Raw genomic sequence first — 20,913 nt, forward strand, 5'->3', positions numbered from 1 at the left:
TTTGAGAAGGATAGGTGTTAGCTCTTCTCTAAATGTTTGATAGAATTCGCCTGTGAAGCCATCTGGTCCTGGGCTTTTGTTTGTTGGAAGATTTTTAATCACAGTTTCAATTTCAGTGCTTGTGATTGGTCTGTTCATATTTTCTATTTCTTCCTGATTCAGTCTTGGCAGGTTGTGCATTTCTAAGAATTTGTCCATTTCTTCCAGGTTGTCCATTTTATTGGCATAGAGTTGCTTGTAGTTGTCTCTCATGATCTTTTGTATTTCTGCAGTGTCAGTTGTTACTTCTCCTTTTTCATTTCTAATTCTATTGATTTGAGTCTTCTCCCTTTTTTTCTTGATGAGTCTGGCTAATGGTTTTTCAATTTTGTTTAGCTTCTCAAAGAACCAGCATTTAGTTTTATTGATCTTTGCTATCGTTTCCTTCATTTCTTTTTCATTTATTTCTGATCTGATCTTTATGATTTCTTTCCTTCTGCTAACTTTGGGGGTTTTTTGTTCTTCTTTCTCTGATTGCTTTAGGCACAAGGTTAGGTTTTTTATTCGAGATGTTTCCTGTTTCTTAAGGTAGGATTGTATCGCTATAAACTTCCCTCTTAGAGCTGCTTTTGTTGCATCCCATAGATTTTGGGTCATCGTGTCTCCATTGTCATTTGTTTCTAGGTATTTTTTTATTTCCTCTTTGATTTCTTCAGTGATCACTTCGTTATTAAGTAGTGTATTGTTTAGCCTCCATGTGTTTGTATTTTTTACAGCTCTTTCACTGTAATTGATATCTAATTTCATAGCCTTGTGGTCAGAAAAGATACTTGATAAAATTTCAATTTTCTTAAATTTACCAAGGCTTGATTTGTGACCCAAGATATGATCTATCCTGGAGAATGTTCCATGAGCACTTGAGAAGAAAGTGTGTTCTATTGTTTTTGGGTGGAATGTCCTATAAATATCAATTAAGTCCATCTTATTTAATATATCATTTAAAGCTTGTGTTTCCTTATTTATTTTCATTTTGGATGATCTGTTCATTGGTGAAAGTGGGGTGTTAAAGTCCCCTACTATGATTGTGTTACTGTCGATTTCCCCTTTTATGGCTGTTAGCATTTGCCTTTTGTATTGAGGTGCTCCTATGTTGGGTGCATAAATATTTACAATTGTTATATCTTATTCTTGGTTTGATCCCTTGATCATTATGTAGTGTGTCCTTCTTTGTCTCTTCTAATAGTCTTTATTTTAAAGTCTATTTTGTCTCATGTGAGAATTGCTACTCCAGCTTTCTTTTGGTTTCCATTTGCATGGAATATCTTTTTCCATCCCCTTACTTTCAATCTGTATGTGTCTCTAGGTCTGAAGTGGGTCTCTTGTAGACAGCATATATATGGGTCTTGTTTTTGTATCCATTCAGCCAATCTGTGTCTTTTGGTAGGAGCATTTAGTCAATTTACATTTAAGGTAAATATTGATATATATGTTCCTATTCCCATTTTCTTAATTGTTTTGGGTTCGTTATTGTAGGTCTTTTACTTGTCTTTTGTTTCTTGCCTAGAGAAGTTCCTTTAGCATTTGTTGTAAAGCTGGTTTGGTGGTGCTGAACTCTCTCAGCTTTTGCTTGTCTGTAAAGGTTTTAATTTCTCCATCAAATCTGAATGAGATCCTTGCTGGGTAGAGTAATCTTGGTTGCAGGTTTTTCTCCTTCATCACTTTAAATATGTCCTGCCAGTCCCTTCTGGCTTGCAGAGTTTCTGCTGAAAGATCAGCTGTTAACCTTATGGGGATTCCCTTGTGTGTTATTTGTTGTTTTTCCCTTGCTGCTTTTAATATGTTTTCCTTGTATTTAATTTTTGACGGTTTGAATAATATGTGTCTTGGCATATTTCTCCTTGGATTTATCCTGTATGGGAGTCTCTGTGCTTCCTGGACTTGATTAAGTATTTCCTTTCCCATATTAGGGAAGTTTTCAACAATAATCTTTTCAAATATATTCTCAGTCCCTTTCTTTTTCTCTTCTTCTTCTGGAACCCCTAGAATTCGAATGTTGGTGCGTTTAATGTTGTCCCAGAGGTCTCTGAGACTGTCCTCAGTTCTTTTCATTCTTTTTTCTTTATTCTGCTCTGCAGTAGTTATTTCCACTATTTTATCTTCCAGGTCACTTATCCGTTCTTCTGCCTCAGTTATTCTGATATTGATCCCATCTAGAGAAGTTTTAATTTCATTTATTGTGTTGTTCATTGTTGTTTGTTTCATCTTTAGTTCTTCTAGCTCCTTGTTAAATGTTTCTTGCATTTTGTCCATTCTATTTCCAAGATTTTGGATCATCTTTACTATCATTATTCTGAATTCTTTTTCAGGTAGACTGCCTATTTCGTCTTCATTTGTTAGGTCTGGTGGGTTTTTATCTTGCTCCTTCATCTGCTGTGTGTTTTTCTGTCTTCTCATTTTGCTTATCTTACTGTGTTTGGGGTCTCCTTTTTGCAGGCTGCAGGTTTGTAGTTCCCGTTGTTTTTGGTGTCTGTCCTCAGTGGCTAAGGTTGGTTCAGTGGGTTGTGTAGGCTTCCTGGTGGAGGGGACTAGTGCCTGTGTTCTGGTGGATGAGGCTGGATCTTGTCTTTCTGGTGGGCAGGTCCACGTCTGGTGGTGTGTTTTGGGGTGTCTGTGGACTTATTATGATTTTAGGCAGCCTCTCTGCTAATGGGTAGGGTTGTGTTCCTGTCTTGCTAGTTGTTTGGCATAGGATGTCCAGCAGTGTAGCTTGCTGCTCGTTGAGTGAAGCTGGCTGCTAGTGTTGAGATGCAGATCTCTGGGAGATTTTTGCCGTTTGATATTATGTGGAGCTGGGAGGTCTCTTGTTGACCAGTGTCCTGAAGTTGGCTCTCCCACCTCAGAGGCACAGCACTGACTCCTGGCTGTAGCACAAAGAACGTTTCATCCACACGGCTCAGAATAAAAGGGAGAAAAAGTAGAAAGAAAGAATTAGTAGAAGTAGAAAGAAAGAAAGAAAGGAGGAAGGGAGGGAGGGAGGAAGGAAGGAAGGAAAAAAAGAAATAAAGAAAGAAGATAAAGTAAAATAAAATAAGATAAAACATAATAAATTTATTAAAATAAAAAATAATTATTAAGAAAAAAAATTTTTAAAAAACGGACGGATAGAACCCTAGGACAAATGGTGGAAGCAAAGCTATACAGACAAAATCTAACACAGAAGGATACACATACACACTCACAAAAAGAGGAAAAGGGAGAAAAATCATAAATCTTGCTCTCAAAGTCCACCTCCTTAATTTGGGATGATTGGTTGTCTATTCATGTATTCCACAGATGCAGGGTACATCAAGGTGATAGTGAAGCTTTAGTCCGCTGCTCCTGAGGCTGCTGGGAGAGATTTCCCTTTCTCTTCTTTGTTCTCACAGCTCCCAGGGGCTCAGCTTTGGATCCGGCCCTGCCTCTGCGTGTAGGTCGCCGGAGGGCGTCTGTTCCTCGCTCAGACAGGACGGGGTTAAAGGAGCCACTGATTTGGGGGCTCTGGCTCACTCAGGCCGGGGGGTAGGGAGGGGCATGGAATGCGGGGCGGGCCTGCTGCGGCAGAGGCCGGCGTGACGTTGCACCTGCCTGAGGCGTGCCGTGCTGTGCGTTCTCTTGGGAAGTTGTCCCTGGCTCCCGGGACCCTGGCAGTGGCGGGCTGCACAGGCTCCCCGGAAGCAGGGTGTGGACAGTGACCTGTGCTCGCACACAGGCTTCTTGGTGGCGGCAGCAGCAGCCTTAGCGTCTCATGCCCGTCTCTGGGTCCGCGCTTTTAGCCGCGGCTCGCGCCAGTCTCTGGAGCTCCTTTAAGCAGTGCTCTTGATCCCCTCTCCTCGCGCACCAGGAAACAAAGAGGGAAGAAAAAGTCTCTTGCGTCTTCGGCAGGTCCAGACTTTTCCCCGGACTCCCTCCTGGCCAGCCGTGGTGCACTAACCCCCTGCAGGCTGTGCTCACGCCGCCAACCCCAGTCCTCTCCCTGCGCTCCGACCGAAGTCCAAGCCTCAGCTCCCAGCCCCCGCCCGCCCCGGCGGGTGAGCAGACAAGCCTCTCGGGCTGGTGAGTGCCGGTCGGCCCTGATCCTCTGTGCGGGAATTTCCCCGCTTTGCCCTTCGCGCCCCTGTTGCTGTGCTCTCCTCCGCGGCTCCGAAGCTCTCCCCTGTCCGCCACCTGCAGTCTCCGCCCACGAAGGGGCTTCCTAGTGTGTGGAAAACTTTCCTCCTTCACAGCTCCCTCCCACTGGTGCAGGTCCCGTCCCTATCCTTTTGTCTCTGTTTATTCCTTTTTCTTTTGCCCTACCAAGGTACGTGGGGGGGTTTCTTGCCTTTTGGAAGGTCTGAGGTCTTCTGCCAGCGTTCAGTAGGCGTTCTGTAGGAGTTGTTCCACGTGTAGATGTATTTCTGGTGTATCAGTGTGGAGGAAGGTGATCTCCGCGTCTTACTCTTCCGCCATCTTCCCCTCGTCTCTCCCAGGATTATTTTTGAACTACAAAATTTTACATGTTATTGCAAAAGAGTGAAATAACACACTTTCTGAGGAACCACTGTTCTCAACTTAGTGAATAGCCTTCTGGGCTTTTCTCATTGTGTGGACACGTTCAAACGTTTTATTATGCAGCTTCCTCTGAAAAGGTAAGCCTTTGGCTTCAGAGCATCAGGGAACTGGAGCAAGCAGGCTGCCACTTTCCAAAAATCACTACTGCTTTTCCTAATCACTGCTTAATTGTTTCTGTTTAGATACGCATCTGGGCCCGGAAAGAAGCCATCGCAGCTGGAAATGCAGACTTTGCTTTGAACATCACAGGTCCCATCTTCTCTTTTCTGGAGGATTTATTTAATATTAGTTACCCTCTTCCAAAAACAGGTGAGGCATCTTCCCTTACAATGTATTTGATTTCCTATTATGGGGGCCCTGGGTTGAGATCAAAAGGTATCTAGACGGGCCTCCAAGGACCCATTGGCACTTTGCTATTTTTGCTGTTTTGGAGTTAGCCCCGCTGGCTTCCCATCATTATGTCCTACACCTTCCTAAACACACAGGGGCCTGTCTGTTCTTTCTCTGCATCATTCCATGTGACCAGTAAGTGCTCGGAGAGCTACCTGGCTTTAGATTCCTCCTGGGTACTCACTGGCAACTTACATCCTCCAGACCCTGTCTTCTCTCTTGCATTCTGTCCTTTCCTCTCATAACGTGAGTGTGCAATGCAGTGTTCTGCATCCTTTTAGCCACTTGTGTGAGTTACTCCAGTTCACTTTAGTAAGGTTTTGTTGGTTTTTCAAAAAATATTCTTTAGCTGTGAGTCATTGGGTTAGGACCTGGGGGTCCCATCTGTGAATTTTTGTTGTATAAAATTGGGATCATGTGTGAACATAATATGATCCTCGAAGGGTTATGTAAACATTTTATTTCTCATAGATCTGTATGGAATGTCCTTAAAATTATGTGAGCCACTCAGCTCAGAAAGTTGTTCCATGTTTTTTCTATCAAAATTAAGGGTATCATGTAAGTGTGTTTTGTTCCTCTGACAGGTTAGTTAGTTGAAGTCTTGGGGAAAAGTATGTGTGGCCTTTACTGGCATATAGTAGAAGGAAGGTGGGGAGTAAAAATTGGGGAGCTCAAGCCTCTTGAACACTGGGAAGCCAGGGGCTCTGCAGCTCAAGCCTTCTGCTGAGGAGGGATGGGGAGTGAAGGAATGGGGACTAGCCTTGGCCCCCTCACGGATCCCAGAGGTGATACCTGTCATTTAGAAAGTTGGAGGCAGCAGGAATCTGGGCATGGAGACCAAGTTCTGGCACTTTTGTGGCTGGAAGATCTCAAGATAACCCTTGTCTAGGCAAGCAAATTTCCATTTGTCTTTATTTAGATAAGGAGAAGTCCAGAGTTATTCTTGATATCCTGTTCTGTCAAAGCATCTCCTCCATCCAATTAGTCACCTCCTTATTATCTCCACATCCATCCACTTCTTCCCATCCCCCTCATTCTCCCTAGTTTACATCACCAACAGCTTGACCACAACAGCTCTCACTTAGTTTCACCACTTTCGCTCTTATCTCCTCCAATCCATCTTCTACACTGAGGCCAGAGGGATTTTTCCAAAGCAAAATCTGATCATGTTACTATCCTCTAAAACCTCTCTGTGGCTTCCCATTTGAAGATAAAGTCCAAATTCCACACCCTGTCTTTGTAACAGTGCATCTTTTGCCAACCTCTTGGGGCTTTTCACAGTTTCTCAGAGTAGGAGGGATGCTCTAACACCATCTCTATCCTCTCCTACACTTTCATCTTCCTCTCCTCTCCTTCAGGCTCTTGCACGTGCAGTTTGCACATCCTGCCATACCTTTTACCCAACAGGTTGATTCTTATATTTCTCAACTCAGTGCCCCCTCCTCCATGAAGTTTTCCCTGACTCCATCTCTCATGCTTCTACAGCATCCTGTGCACCCCTGCATTCAAGCTCTTGACCTAATAGATCCTAATCATCTCCCCCAGTAGGTCGAGGGCAAGTTGCGGGTCAGGATCTGGACTGTCCTTTTTTAAGTACTCTCAGAGCCTATGACAGTGCTTCTCTCAGAGTGGTAAACAGTAAACATTTTTTTTTTGGGGGGGCGGAGGAATAAATACATGCAATGAGTTCAGTAATTCCATGTAAATTGTGGCTAGATTACCAACTCTTGGAAGTCAGGGTTATATTGGCACTTTTTCTGTATCTTTCATAGCATCTCAGCCAATGTTGCTCTGTGAGCACACATGCAGGTGGTGCTTAGTCAAAACCGCATTTTGATAGATGATTAAAATAAGGAGTTTCAGGCTTCGCTGGTGGCACAGTGGTTGAGAGTCCGCCTGCCGATGCAGGGGACACGGGCTCGTGCCCCAGTCCGGGAAGATCCCACATGCCGCGGAGCGGCTGGGCCCGTGAGCCATGGCCGCTGAGCCTGTGCGTCCAGAGCCTGTGCTCCGCAGTGGGAGAGGCCACAACGGTGAGAGGCCCGTGTACCGCAAAAAAAAATAAATAAAATAAGGAGTTTCTCTATTACTGGATCTTTAAGAGAAAGATAAACTAATGTTTCCTAATTACTTTAACTTTTGGTTGAGTCATTTAAAAACAAGAACAAACAAACACACAAAAAAAGCAAGAAAGCCAAACCTCTCAGTGAGTCAGGTGAAAAGCCTTTTTATTTATTTCTTCCATGGTGTTCTTTTAGCTTACCTTCTTGAGGCTTGCTCAGTTGAATTCTAAGCCTCAGAATCTAAACGATGTGTATATATCTATTACATAGAATAGCATTTTTTTCTTTCTTTCTGCTTTTTTTATTTAAGTATAGTTGATTTACAGTGTTTCAGGTGTACAGCAAAGTGATTCAGTTAGATACATATCTATTCTTTTTCAGATTCTTTTCCATTATAGGTTATTACAAGATATTGAATATAGTTCCCTGTGCTATACAGTAGGTCCTTGCCCTATATCTATTTTATATATAGCAGTGTGTATCTGTTTACCCCAAATTCCTAATTTACCCCTTTCCCCCTTACCCCTTTGGTAACCATAAGTTTGTTTTCTGTCTGTGAGTCTATTTCTGTTTTTTAAATAAGTTCATTTGTATCAATATTTTAGATTCCACATATATGACAGTTGTCTTTCTCTGTCAGACTTACTTCGCTTAGTATGACAATCTCTAGGTCCATCATATTGCTGCAAATGGCATTATTTCATTTTTTTATGGATGAGTAATATTTCATTATATATGTATATATATACACACACACACACATTCATCTGTTGATGGATATTTAGGTTGTATCCATGTCTTGACTATTGTGAATAGTGCTGCTATGAACATTGGGGTGCATGTATCTTTTCAAATTAGAGTTTTTTTCTTTAGAACAACATTTTTTTTTCTGGTGTTACTATCATTTTAATTCATTCTGTTTAAAGTCAGAAGTGGACTGAAATATCAAAATATTACAGAGATGATAGAGTTGGCTGTTTGGGTTGTTGTAAGTTTTGAAAGAAAAAGTGGCATCATGATGCTTTTAGGAATGAATATGGGCATTTGAGATTTGCAAACTTTTAAAATGGCAACTTCCCTTTTAAGTTTTTATTTTACTCTTAACTTGTAACTATATCAGGCTAATGATATGTATTGTACATCCCAGCATGATCTGTATTTTTGTAGTAGTAAAACTCAAGTACAATATAAATCATAAAGCAATGAAATAATGACCATAATCAATTAGAAGCTACTGAGTAAATGAGAATCACCTATTACTTTCCTAGGTGCTCTGTGAATGCAGAAGAAGTAGATGGCTGAGGCTCTGTTCAAGTAGCTCAGTTAGGGAGATAGCTTCTACATGTTAAAAGCAAAAGCAACAAATTGCTAAGTATGAGATAACGTACTGGGTAAAACAAAACTCTTAAAAGAAAAAGGATTGATAACTGGTAATGGGAGTAGCCCAAATATATAAAGAACACCTACAAATAAATAAGAAAAATACAATATAAAAAAACAAGCAAAAGATATATGAATAGATGTTTTACAGAAAAGGAAATAGATATGACTAATAAACTTATGGAGTGATACTTAGCCTCATTAAGCAATCTGAGAAATGAATATCCAAGGCCACAGTGAGGCACCATTTCATACCACTCAGTTGTCAAAGAGTAGGCATTCTGACAAATGCCAATAGAAAGTGACGTTGTTGAAGGGAGTATCAGTTGTTACAACTTTGAAACTTATTTGTTATCTTACAATGTTGATCATTAGAATACCTTAAAACTCAGTAATTCCATTGCTAGATATACCCCAAGAGGAATTTGGGCATATATGTGCCAGAAGACATGTGCAAGAATGTTCATAGCCACACTTTTCGTACTAGCCCCAAACTGAAAGCAACCAAAATGGTCACCGATAGGAGAATGGATAGATACAGTGTGGTTCATTCACACAACGGGAAACTATCCAGCAATGAAAATGAAACACTCTTTCTAAAGTTTAAAAACAAAAGAAACCTAAACAATATAATATTTAGGCAATATTATATATAATATTAGCAACAATATATGTATTCCCTTGGTTTTTCTTAAACAATGGAATGATAAACACCAAGTTCAGGATAGTGGTGAATCTCTGGAAGAATAAGCCAAAGGTTGAGTTGAGAAGGAGCATAGAGGAAGATGTAAGTCAGCTGTTCCCAAATGTTACCATACACTGGAATCACTTGCAAGGCTGGTTAAACCACAGATTGCTGCTCCTGACCCCAGAGTTTCTGATTCAGTAGGTCTGGGGTTGGTCCCAGAATTTTTATTTCTGATAAGCTCCCTGGTGGTGCTGATGCTGCCAGTCTGGAAATCAGAATACAAGTTATTAATAATAATCTAAATTAGGCACAGGCAAGCAATCAAATCTGGCCCACCGCCTATTTTTGTATGGTCCATGAGCTAAGATTGGTTTTTACAATTTTAAATGGTTGCAAAAAATCAAAGGAATAGGGCTTCCCTTGTGGCCCAGTGGTTGAGAGTCCGCCTGCCGATGCAGGGGACACGGGTTCATGCCCCGGTCCGGGAGGATCCCGCATGCCACGGAGCGGCTGGGCCCGTGAGCCATGGCCGCTGAGCCTGCGCGTCTGGAGCCTGTGCTCCGCAACGGGAGAGGCCACAACAGTGAGAGGCCCGTGTACCTCAAAAAAAAAAAAAAAAAACAAGGGAATAATATTTTGTGATACATGAGAATTTTATATAAAATTCGTATTTCAGGGTCCATAGTTTTATTGCACCACAACGTGCTCATTTGCTTACATAGTGTGTGTGGCTACTTTTGTGCTGGTATGCCTGAGCTAAATGTGTTACAGAAAACATATAGCCCACAAAGCTGAAACTATCTACTAATCTGGCCCTTTATGGAAAAAATTTGCCAACCCCTGTTCTAAAGGGTAAGTGGTAGAGTCATGGGTTTTGTATTATTATTTTAAAATAATGAATTCATCGTTAAAATAAAATGAAACAGGGTCATGTGTGAAGAAACAAGAATTTTGCTTACTCCAGTTGTATGCATCTGAAGTAAAGAAAAAACAATTTTTTTTAAATAGTCATCAGGGTTAGTTATAAATGGCTTCTTAAAGTTGGTTAGATTGGACCACAAGTATTGGTGGCATTCATAGACTGAGCAGAGGATTTCCTGGGATAGCAAACAGCTCCAGCAGAGAACGACTCAGTGGTTGTAGAGAGCCAAAGGGATTGGCTTGAGTGGAGTAGAGCAGTCTTTTGTGAGGAAAGTGGGTGGGTTGCTGGGTAGGATGGGTGCTGGTGGAGGAAAGGATAGGTAGAAGAATGGGAGACCTAGGCTGAGGCAACTAAGTATACCCAAAGATAAAAGAGCATTACCTGGTGGAGGCTATGTATCCACTACCTGGATACGCTTTACTATGTACTGTCAACTTCAACCAAGTGTAAAGTCAACTAAAATTACTGAGCATAGCGCAGCATAAAGCATTCATTAGGCAAATGTAGCATGGACTATAGGAATGATATTTCTTACATTAGCAAAAGAAACTTTTAAGACTTGTTCTAGTTTTAGAAGTAATAATGATCCCACTGTCGAAAATGTGGAAAGATAGGGAAAAGCACAAAAAAGAGAAGCAAAATCTCCTGTTTTGCTACCATGTAGAGATAATCATGGGTAACATTTTGGTGTATATATTTCCAGTGTCTGTCTTTGTCTCAATCTCCACCTTTCTTTGTTTTTAACAAAAATGATACCATGGAATTGATACTATTCTTTGGCCTTTTTTTTTTTTAAGTTAACAGTATATAGCAACATGATCCAGATAACTATTCTTTTTTATTATCATTTTTAAGACATAGGATGCCTACATATCAGTTTGACAGAATAATTTATTTAATCCTCAGTGGTTGAACATTTGGACTGATTTTACCTTTTTGGGTGGGTGCTGCTTTTAAAACACTAAAGAAAACATAAGGAAATTTTTACAAATATCCATGCTACTTGCCTTAGTAGAAATTCCAAAAGTGGAAAGGGTAGGAACATTTTTAAAGGTCACGAAGCATTTTGCTGGATTGCTCCAGAAAAATTGTACCAGTTCACACCCTTGCCAAAAGGCTATGTGACAGTTTTCCTATATTTAATTATTAATTCTAGGCAATACTAATTATTAATCTTCTCATACATTTGAAAGATTAAGTTATATCATTGTTTTAATTTTTGTTTTTGATACAAAGAAGCTGAACATTTTAAATAAGATTTTTGGCTGTTCGAATGATTTCCTTCATGAGTTGTTCATATTTTTATTTTTTCTTTTTGATTCGTCAGAGTTCTTTAAATATTGAAAAAATATTGTCTAGTTATGATATATGCTGCAAATATTTTTCCCAGTCCGTGTTTTGCCTTTCAAATTTTTTGTGGTGTTTTTTGGTGAACTAAAATATTTGATACAACAGAATACTATTTAGTGATAAAAAGAAATGAGCTGGGCTTCCCTGGTGGCGCAGTGGTTGAGAGTCCGCCTGCCGATGCAGGGGACACGGGTTCGTGCCCCGGTCCGGGAGGATCCCACATGCCGCGGAGTGGCTGGGCCCGTGAGCCATGGCCGCTGAGCCTGTGCATCCGGAGCCTGTGCTCCGCAACGGGAGAGGCCACAACAGTGAGAGGTCCGTGTACCACAAAAAAAAAAAAAAAAAAATTGATTTTAAATAGACTTTATTTTTTAGAGCAGTTTTAGGTTTACAGAAAAATTGTGCCCAAAGTGTAGAGAGTCCTCATATACCTCCTATCCCTCCCCTTGTCCCCAACCCCAGTTTCTCCTATTGTTAACGTCTGACATTGGTGTGGCTTTTTTTTAAATTACAATTGATGAACCTGTATTGATACATTTTTATTAACTAAAGTCCATAGTTTACATTAGAGTTCACTCTTTGTGTTGTACAGTTCTGTGAGTTTTGACAAATGTATATAGTAATGACAGGTCTCTACCATTACAGTATCATACGGATAGTTTCACTGTCATAAACAATCCCCTGTGCTCTACCCATTCATTCTCCCTCTTTTCCCCACGTCCCTGATAACTACTGATCTTTTACTGTCTCTATAGTTTTGCCTTTTCCATACTGTTATATACTAACTGGAATCATATCATGTGTGGCTTTTTCAGACTGGCTCCTTTCACTTAGTGACATGCATTTAAGTTTTCTCCGTGTCCTTTCATAGCTTGATAGCTCATTTCTTTTTTTTTTTTCTTTTTGCGGCACGCGGGCCTCTCACTGCTGTGGCTTCTCCTGTTGCGGAGCACAGGCTCCGGACACGCAGGCTCAGCGGCCATGGCTCACTGGCCCAGCCGCTCCGCGGCATGTGGGATCTTCCCGGACCGGGGCACAAACCCGTGTCCCCTGCATCGGCAGGCGGACTCTCAACCACTGCGCCACCAGGGAAGCCCAGCTCATTTCTTTTTATCACTAAATAGTATTCTGTTGTATGGCTGTACTACAGTTTCTTTATCCATTCACCTATTAAAAGACATCTTGATTGCTTCCAAGTTTTGGCAGTTATGAATAAGACTGCTATAAATATTCATGTGCATATTTCTGACATAAGTTTCTGACTCATTTGGGTAAATACCTAGGATCTCAGTTGCTAGACTGTATAGTCAGCCTATGTTTAGCTTTACAAGAAACTGCCAAATTGTCTTCTGAAGTGGCTGTACCATTTTGCATTCCCACCAGCAATGAATGAGAGTCTTTGTTCCACATCTTCTCCAGCATTTGGTGTTTTGTTTTGAATTGGTGTGTCGTGGTATCTCATTGTCATTTTAATTTGAAAATTCCTAATGACATATGATGTTGAGCATGTTTTCATCTGTTTATTTGCCATTTGTATCTCTTTAGTGAAGTGTCTATTTAGATCTTTTGCTAATTTTGTAAAGTTATTTTCTTATTGTTGAGTTTCAAGGGTTCTTTGTATATTTTGAATATAGGTCCTTTATCAAAAGTATTTAATTTTCATATAGTCAAAACAGTTTATTTTCTGGTTCTGTCTTTGGTATGTCTTTAAAGCCTTCTTTCCCCTTAAATTATAAATATTTACTTGCATTTTTCTTCCAGTAATTTTATGATTTCATTTTGAGATGTTTGTATCTGGAAGTCTCAAATTTTGAGGAAGAGATGATTTCATTTTTCCCTCCATTTAAATCCACTTAGATATAATTGCTTTGCCTACTTTTGACAACCGTGCAATGGAGAACTGGGGACTGTTGATGTTTGATGAGTCATTATTGTTGCTGCAACCAAATGATAAACTAACAGAAAAAAAGACTGTGATCTCCTATATTGTCTCCCACGAGATTGGACATCAGGCATGTGGTAAAACGTTCTTTCTTATTTCACATGAAAATATTCTCCAGCTTCTGTACCAAAAGTAGCGACCCCCCCAAACCCTGCTGTACACCAAATTTTAAAAATTATTTGAAAAGTGGGTCGCTGAAAGAAAACAAGGAAGGATCTGTGTAATCAGATCCTGGGTGGATTTGAACTATTGGTGATAAATCACAGTGATGAGAACTTAAAGAACATTTGCAGGTCATATATTTATATCCAAAGAGTAACTGTGTTCCACAAAGTTCTCTTCAGGAAAAGTAAGCCAAGCAGAGCTATGATTATTTGCTTTCCATTCCATCTTAAAATAGAGATATTCAAAAAAGTCACTGGAAGATATCCACATTTCATTAGCAGATTATTACAAACTTTTTTTTTTTGAGAGAAGTTACAAGTTAAAGGATTATAGTCAATATACTAGTGTCAGTGAGGTGAGCAGTAATTAATCCTTGAGCTGCATCCCCAAAGGTGATGTAAACAGGACTTATTTCATTAGATCTATATGCTTTTATGCTGTGATTTTTGAAGTTTAGTTATTTGATTTGATGGAGTTTCTCACATCTGCATTTTGACCTTTATAAATCGAGTTTGTCAAGAAAGAAGTCATCTAAGCTATGATATTGTTATCTTTTTGTTATATGGACCCCTAAGCAGTTTTGGAGAAGAGTGATTTACAGGGATTGAATAACACCCTGTTACACAGTCAACACATGCTTTCACAAGTTTTGATCAGTCACCCAAAGTGTCATTTTTTATTATAGCCTAAATGACACATTGTTTTGGAATACAGGCTGCTGTTAGTACATCACAGTTGTTATATAAGAATTTGGTTAAATACCAGGACGTGGATTTGTTGGTTTTGGAAATTATTGTGTTTTTCTTTCCTGATTCTATTTATCATCTGTTTGACAGTTTCTTTCTGTTAAGCTCAAATAGAAAATAACTATAGCTGTACCACTTTGCAGAACATATGAATACTTGAGTGATTTTTACATGGTGCAGATCAAATCATGTCCTGAAAACACAATCATTGCTTACAGCAAGATCCTAATGTAGTCTGTTTAGAGGTATAAGATTCTGTAATTAGTAGGTGCTAAGTAAACTTTCAGGACTTCTGATTTAACTTAACTTTGGGGCAAAGTGGACAATTTAAGAACTGCTACTCTAGCTTACCTTATTTTTTCACATCACAATTTTAAAACAAAAATTGCTTTCAATCATTGGATGTGAAATGATTATTTTAGAAGAAATGCATGACTGACATCTCTTCATGTTAAAACAACAACGTCATTTTGGAGTCCTGTTTTCAAGTTTATCACTGATAGCAAAACGCATTTAATTTTGTCTTTGACCTTACATTTATTTCACATGCAATTACAATAAATATTTCTTAAATTGAATTTAAGAATTTTTTTTTCCCAACTCCAAAAGTGGTTTGGAAACTTGGTTACCATGAATTGGTGGAACAATATCTGGCTCAATGAAGGTTTTGCATCTTATTTTGAGTTTGGAGTAATTAACTACTTCAATCCTAAACTCCCAAGGGTAAGTAGTTTGTTAAGTTAATTATAATTTTTTCCCTTAATTATAAAAGTAATGCATGTTTATTGTGGAAAGTGTGTAAAATACAGAAAAATATAAGGAATATTAAATTATCTGTAATACCAGAGGTGATCAATTTTATCTTTTTGGTATGTTTTCTTTTTCCAGACTTTTATTATTATAAATATTCCTAAAAGAGAATTACACAGAAATGTGTAATACCCTTTCTACTTCATACTATATCAAGAGCATTTTCACAAATCATTAAATCATTTTTGAAAACAAGATTTTTAAGGGTTGCCTAATATTTTATCATATCACCTTACAAGGTGTATATATGTAATATTTCCCTACTATTAGATTTTAGGTTATTTTCATTTATTTCTACCTAGACTAAATTTTAAAGCACTTGTAATCAGTAGTCTATGGCTTTAATGATAAGAATATGCTATATTATATACTATAAATATTATATATTATGTTACATATAATATAGCTGATATTACATATAATACGAATAGCTGATATTGTATCTATTATAGCTGATATTCTTTTGCTGTTTTGAGTAAATAGTAATATGGAAAAATAAACTTATGGATGGGCAAATCTGATTATTTCAACTGTAAGTTATGGTTCTAATATTTTATTTAGAGTAATTAGGTAGTGCTTTCAGAATGGCATGATAAAGCCAAATTGATTTTATTTGATTTAGGTGTTTAAATGTTTAGATTTAATACCATATTTTGACACAGACCTCACTTTTTCACTCCAAGCCAGGGGTCCTTTCTCCCCCTCTGTTCCTGCCTCCTGCCATCCCTCTGATGCTCAGAGCTGCTGTTTCTGCTGCTCTTTGCTGGCCTCTCTCTCATCTCCCCTCCCAAGTGTTTCCAAGGCTCAATTTTTGGCTTCCTTCCTCCCTTCCCTACACTCGCTCATTCAGAGTATATTGCCATTTGAAATGCTGATCTCCACTGGCCAGATCTTCTTTACAGGCTAAATTTATTCACTTTGATGGAGAGTCTAAGATTGTGTTCTTTCTATTATATTGGTTGTAAATTTTCCCTCTTATGAAAGGAGGGAGATGGTAGGTAGATATTTGGTTTTTGTTGATTAAAAGGTTGGCAGAATAAAAAGTTGACAGACCTCTCTTGGTGCCACAGAAACTTAAAAAAAAAAAAATCCTTTTTTACCTGTTTGTGAAACTGTACTTTCTGGGAAGCACTGATGTAGCAGCCTCTTACTGCCCCAGTTCCATTTCACCCACTCTGCCCTTTGCAAACATCCTATAAAATGCCCACCATCACATAGTCCAGCCATTCTGCAGCACCTCTGCTCTTCCTCCCCTGGATTGGACATCATTATATAGATCAGCAGAATGAAGTATTGAAAAGTTAATTGACTCACCCAAGGTCATTTGCCTGATTGAGGCAGAACTGTGATTACATTCCAGTTACCTGGGTCTAGTCTGAAGATGAGGATAATGAGGATAATAACAATAATACTGTATTTACCATTCACTGAGTACTTAGGATTTATCTGCCTGGTAGTGTAAGTTCTATACATATATCATCTTACTCAATCTTCAAAATAATCATATGAGTATAGTTGTTATTTTTTTCTATTTTCTATTGAGGAAACTGAGGCATAGAAGCATTAGGTAAGTTATTCAAGGTCTCACAGTTATTAAAGGTCAGAGATGAGAGTCAGTTCCAGGTTTCTCTAACCGCAAAGCCCATGCCTTTAACCTCTGTGCTCTGCAGAGAAAACACCTGGGAATGTTCTCGTTCTCAAGGAGTTTATGGTGTGTGTGTATATGTTCATTATATGACTCTTTGCATATACATAAACTTTATACACATACAGTAAATTTCAGTTGTCTTCAATAGTCCTTTCCGTATACTCTATACCTACAAAATTGTTTATATCTCTCTTTTATAAAGTAGCATCTACACATGGTTAGTGTCATCTATAACTGTTTTTGAAAGCATTTGGCTGTATTCCAAATTAACTCTGTGCTGAGAGTCAATATGGAAAGAAATTGCATTCCCATAAAACAATTAGATTCACCCTGTATGTCCTTAATTGAATAGACTATACTATCAATATCAATCATTTACCTCTTAATGCAACTAAAATGGCTAAGATTACCATATCTGGAAACAGTGATGAAAACATATTACTAATGTTTTTGAAGCTAAGATGGTAAGCTTATCCTCTCTTTTACCATTTAGTTATTTCTTTTTATCATTGATTCTATATTTTTTTGTTTTATTTTATTTGTTTTTATACAGCATATTCTTATTAGTTATCCATTTTATACATATTAGTGTATATATGTCAATCCCAATCTCCCAATTCATCACACCACCACCTCCACCCCTGCCGCTTTCCCCCCTGGGTGTCCATACATTTGTTCTCTGCATTTCTGTCTCAGTTTCTGCCCTGAAAACCAGTTCATCTGTACCATTTTTCTAGGTTCCACATATATACGTTAATATACGATATTTGTTTTTCTCTTTCTGACTTACTTCACTCTGTATGACAGTCTCTAGATTCATCCACGTCTCTACAAATGACCCAATTTCATTCCTTTTAATGGCTGAGTAATATTCCATTGCATATATGTACCACATCTTCTTTATCCATTCATCTGTCGATGGGCATTTAGGTTGCTTCCATGACCTGGCTATTGTAAATAGTGCTGCAATGAACATTAGGGTGCATGTGTCTTTTTCAATTGTGGTTTTCTCTGGGTATATGCCCAGTAGTGGGATTGCTGGGTCATATGGAAATTCTATTTTTAGTTTTTTAAGGAATGTCCATACTGTTCTCCATAGTGGCTGTATCAATTTACATTCCCACCAATAGTGCAAGAGGGTTCCCTTTTCTCTACACCCTCTCCATCATTTGTTGTTTGTAGATTTTCTGATTATGCCCATTCTAACTGGTGTGAGGTGATACCTCATTGTAGTTTTTTTTTTTGTTTGGCGGTATGTGGGCCTCTCACTGTTGTGGCCTCTCCCGTTGCGGAGCACAGGCTCCGGACACGCAGGCTCAGTGGCCATGGCTCATGGACCTAGCCACTCTGCGGCATGTGGGATCTTCCCGGACCAGGGCACGAACCCACGTCCCCTGCATCGGCAGGCAGACTCTCAACCACTGCGCCACCAGGGAAGCTCCTCATTGCAGTTCTGATTTGCATTTCTCTAATAATTAGTGATGTTGAGCAGCTTTTCATGTGCTTCTTGGCCATCTGCTATGTCTTCTTTGGAGAAATGTCTATTTAGGTCTTCTGCCTATTTTTGGATTGGGTTGTTTGTTTTTTTAATATTGAGCTGCATGAGCTGTTTATATATTTTAGAAATTGATCCTTTGTCCATTGATTCATTTGCAATATTTTCTCCCATTCTGAAAGCTGTCTTTTCATCTTGTTTGTAGTTTCCTTTGCTGTGCAAAAGCTTTTAAGTTTCAGTAGGTCCCATTTGTTTATTTTTGTTTTTATTTCCATTACTCTAGGAGGTGGATCAAAAAAGATCTCGCTGGAATTTATGTCAAAGAGTGTTATTCCTATGTTTTCCTCTAAGAGTTTTATAGTATCCAGTCTTACATTTAAGTCTCTAATCCATTTTAAGTTTATTTTTGTGTATGGTGTTAGGGAGTGTTCTAATTTCGTTCTTTTACATGTAGCTGTCCAGTTTTCCCAGCACAACTTATTGAAGAGACTGTCTTTTCTCCATTGTATATACTTGCCTCCTTTGTCACAGATTAGTTGACCATAGGTGCGTGGGTTTATCTCTGGTCTTTCTATCCTGTTCCATTGATCTATATCTCTGTTTTTGTGCCAGTACCATATTGTCTTGATGACTGTAGCTTTGTAGTATAGTCTGAAGTCAGGAAGTCTGATTCCTCCAGCTCTGTTTTTTTCCCTCAAGACTGCCTTTGCTATTCGGGGCCTTTTGTGTCTCCATACAAATTTTAAGATTTTTTGTTCTAGTTCTGTAAAAAATGCCATTGGTAATTTGATAGGGATTGCATTGAATCTGTTGATTGCTTTGGGTAGTATAGTCATTTTCACAATATTGATTCTTCCAATCCAGGAACATGGTATATCTCTCCATCTGTTTGTATCATCATTGATTTCTTTCATCAGTGTCTTATAGTTTTCTGCATACAGGTTTTTCTCTCCCTAGGTAGGTTTATTCCTAGGTGTTTTATTCTTTTTGTTGCAATGGTAATGGGAGTGTTTCCTTAATTTCTCTTTCAGATTTTTCATCATTAGTGTATAGGAATGCAAGAGATTTCTGTGCATTAATTTTGTATCCTGCAACTTTACCAAATTCATTGATTAGCTCTAGTAGTTTTCTGGTGGCATCTTTGGGACCCTCTGTGTATAGTATAATGTCATCTGAAACAGTGACAGTTTTACATCTTCTTTTCCAGTTTGGATTCCTTTTATTTCTTTTTCTTCTCTGATTGCCGTGGCTAGGACTTCCAACATTATGTTGAATAATAGTGGTGAGAGTGGGCATCCTTGTCTTGTTCCTGATCTTAGAGGAAATACTGTCAGTTTTTCAATATTGGGAATGATGTTTGCTGTGGGCTTGTCATATATGGCCTTTATTATGTTGAGGTAGGTTCCCTCTATGCCCACTTTCTGAAGAGTTTTTACAATAAATGGGTGTTGAATTTTGTCAAAAGCTTTTTCTGCATCTATTGAGACGATCATATGGTTTTTATTCTTCAGTTTGTTAATATGGTGTATCACATTGATTGATGTGCGTATATTGAAGAATCCTTGCATCCCTAGGATAAACTGATCATGGTGTATGATCCTTTTAATGTGTTGTTGGATTCTGTTTGCTAGTATTTTGTTGAGGATTTTTGCATCTATATTCATCAGTGATATTGGTCTGGAATTTTCTTTTTTTGTAGTATCTTTGTCTGGTTTTGGTATCAGGGTGATGGTGACCTCATAGAATGAGTTTGGGAGTGTTCCTTCCTCTACAATTTTTTGGAAGGGTTTGAGAAGGATGGGTGTTAGCTCTTCTCTAAATGTTTCATAGAATTCACCTGTGAAGCCATCTGGTCCTGGACTTTTGTTTGTTGGAAGATTTTTAATCACAGTTTCAATTTCATTACTTGTGATTGGTCTGTTCATATTTTCTATTTCTTCCTGGTTGAGTCTTGGAAGGTTATACCTTTCTAAGAATTTATTCCAGGTTGTCCATTTTATTGACATAGAGTTTCTTGTTGTAGTCTCTTTTGGTGCTTTGTATTTCTGAGGTGTCTGTTGTAACTTCTCCTTTTTCATTTCTAACTTTATTGATTTGAGTCCTCTCCCCCTTTTTCTTGATGAGTCTGGCTATGGCTTATCAATTTTGTTTATCTTCTCAAAGAACCAGCTTTTTAGTTTTATTGATCTTTGCTCTTTTTTTCTATTTCATTTATTTCTGCTCTGATCTTTATGATTTCTTTCCTTCTACTAACTTTGGGTTTTGTTTGTTCTTCTTTCTCTAGTTCCTTTTAGATGTAAGTTTAGATTGTTTATTTGAGATTTTTCTTGTTAATTGAAGTAGGCTTGTATTGCTATAAACTTCCCTCTTAGAACTGCTTTTGCTGCACCCCATAGGTTTTGGGTCATCGTGTTTCCATTGTCATTTGTTTCTAGGTATTTTTTGATTTCCTCTTTGATTTCTTCAGTGATCTCTTGGTTATTAAGTAATGTGTTTTTTAGCCTCCATGTGTTTTTATTTTTTACAAATTTTTTCCTGTAATTGATATCTAGTCTCATAGTATTGTGGTCGGAAAAGAAACTTGATATGATTTCAATTTCTTAAATTTACCAAGGCTTGATTTGTGACCCAAGATGTGATGTATCCTGTAGAATGTTCCATTAAAGTGTTATCTGCTCTTTTTGGATGGAATGTCCTATAAATATGAATTAAATCTACCTGGTCTATTGTCACTTAAAGCTTGTGTTT

The 20,913-nt window shown here is 38.5% G+C and overlaps 1 protein-coding gene across 1 annotated transcript in view; it reads left to right on the forward strand.

The window, feature by feature from the left end:
• LVRN (laeverin) overlaps positions 1 to 20,913 on the forward strand; it is an 89,550-nt gene that overhangs the window by 37,468 nt on the left and 31,169 nt on the right. The window contains exons 4-6 of the mRNA XM_029217742.1: positions 4,749 to 4,875; positions 13,217 to 13,371; positions 14,822 to 14,935. Of these exons, the coding sequence (XP_029073575.1) occupies positions 4,749 to 4,875; positions 13,217 to 13,371; positions 14,822 to 14,935 (396 nt within the window). The remainder of the gene's footprint in view (positions 1 to 4,748; positions 4,876 to 13,216; positions 13,372 to 14,821; positions 14,936 to 20,913) is intronic.

Source organism: Monodon monoceros, unplaced genomic scaffold, assembly GCF_005190385.1.
Source record: "Monodon monoceros isolate NGI ecotype Baffin Bay Population unplaced genomic scaffold, NGI_Narwhal_1 Super_Scaffold_12, whole genome shotgun sequence".
NCBI lineage: Eukaryota > Metazoa > Chordata > Mammalia > Artiodactyla > Monodontidae > Monodon > Monodon monoceros.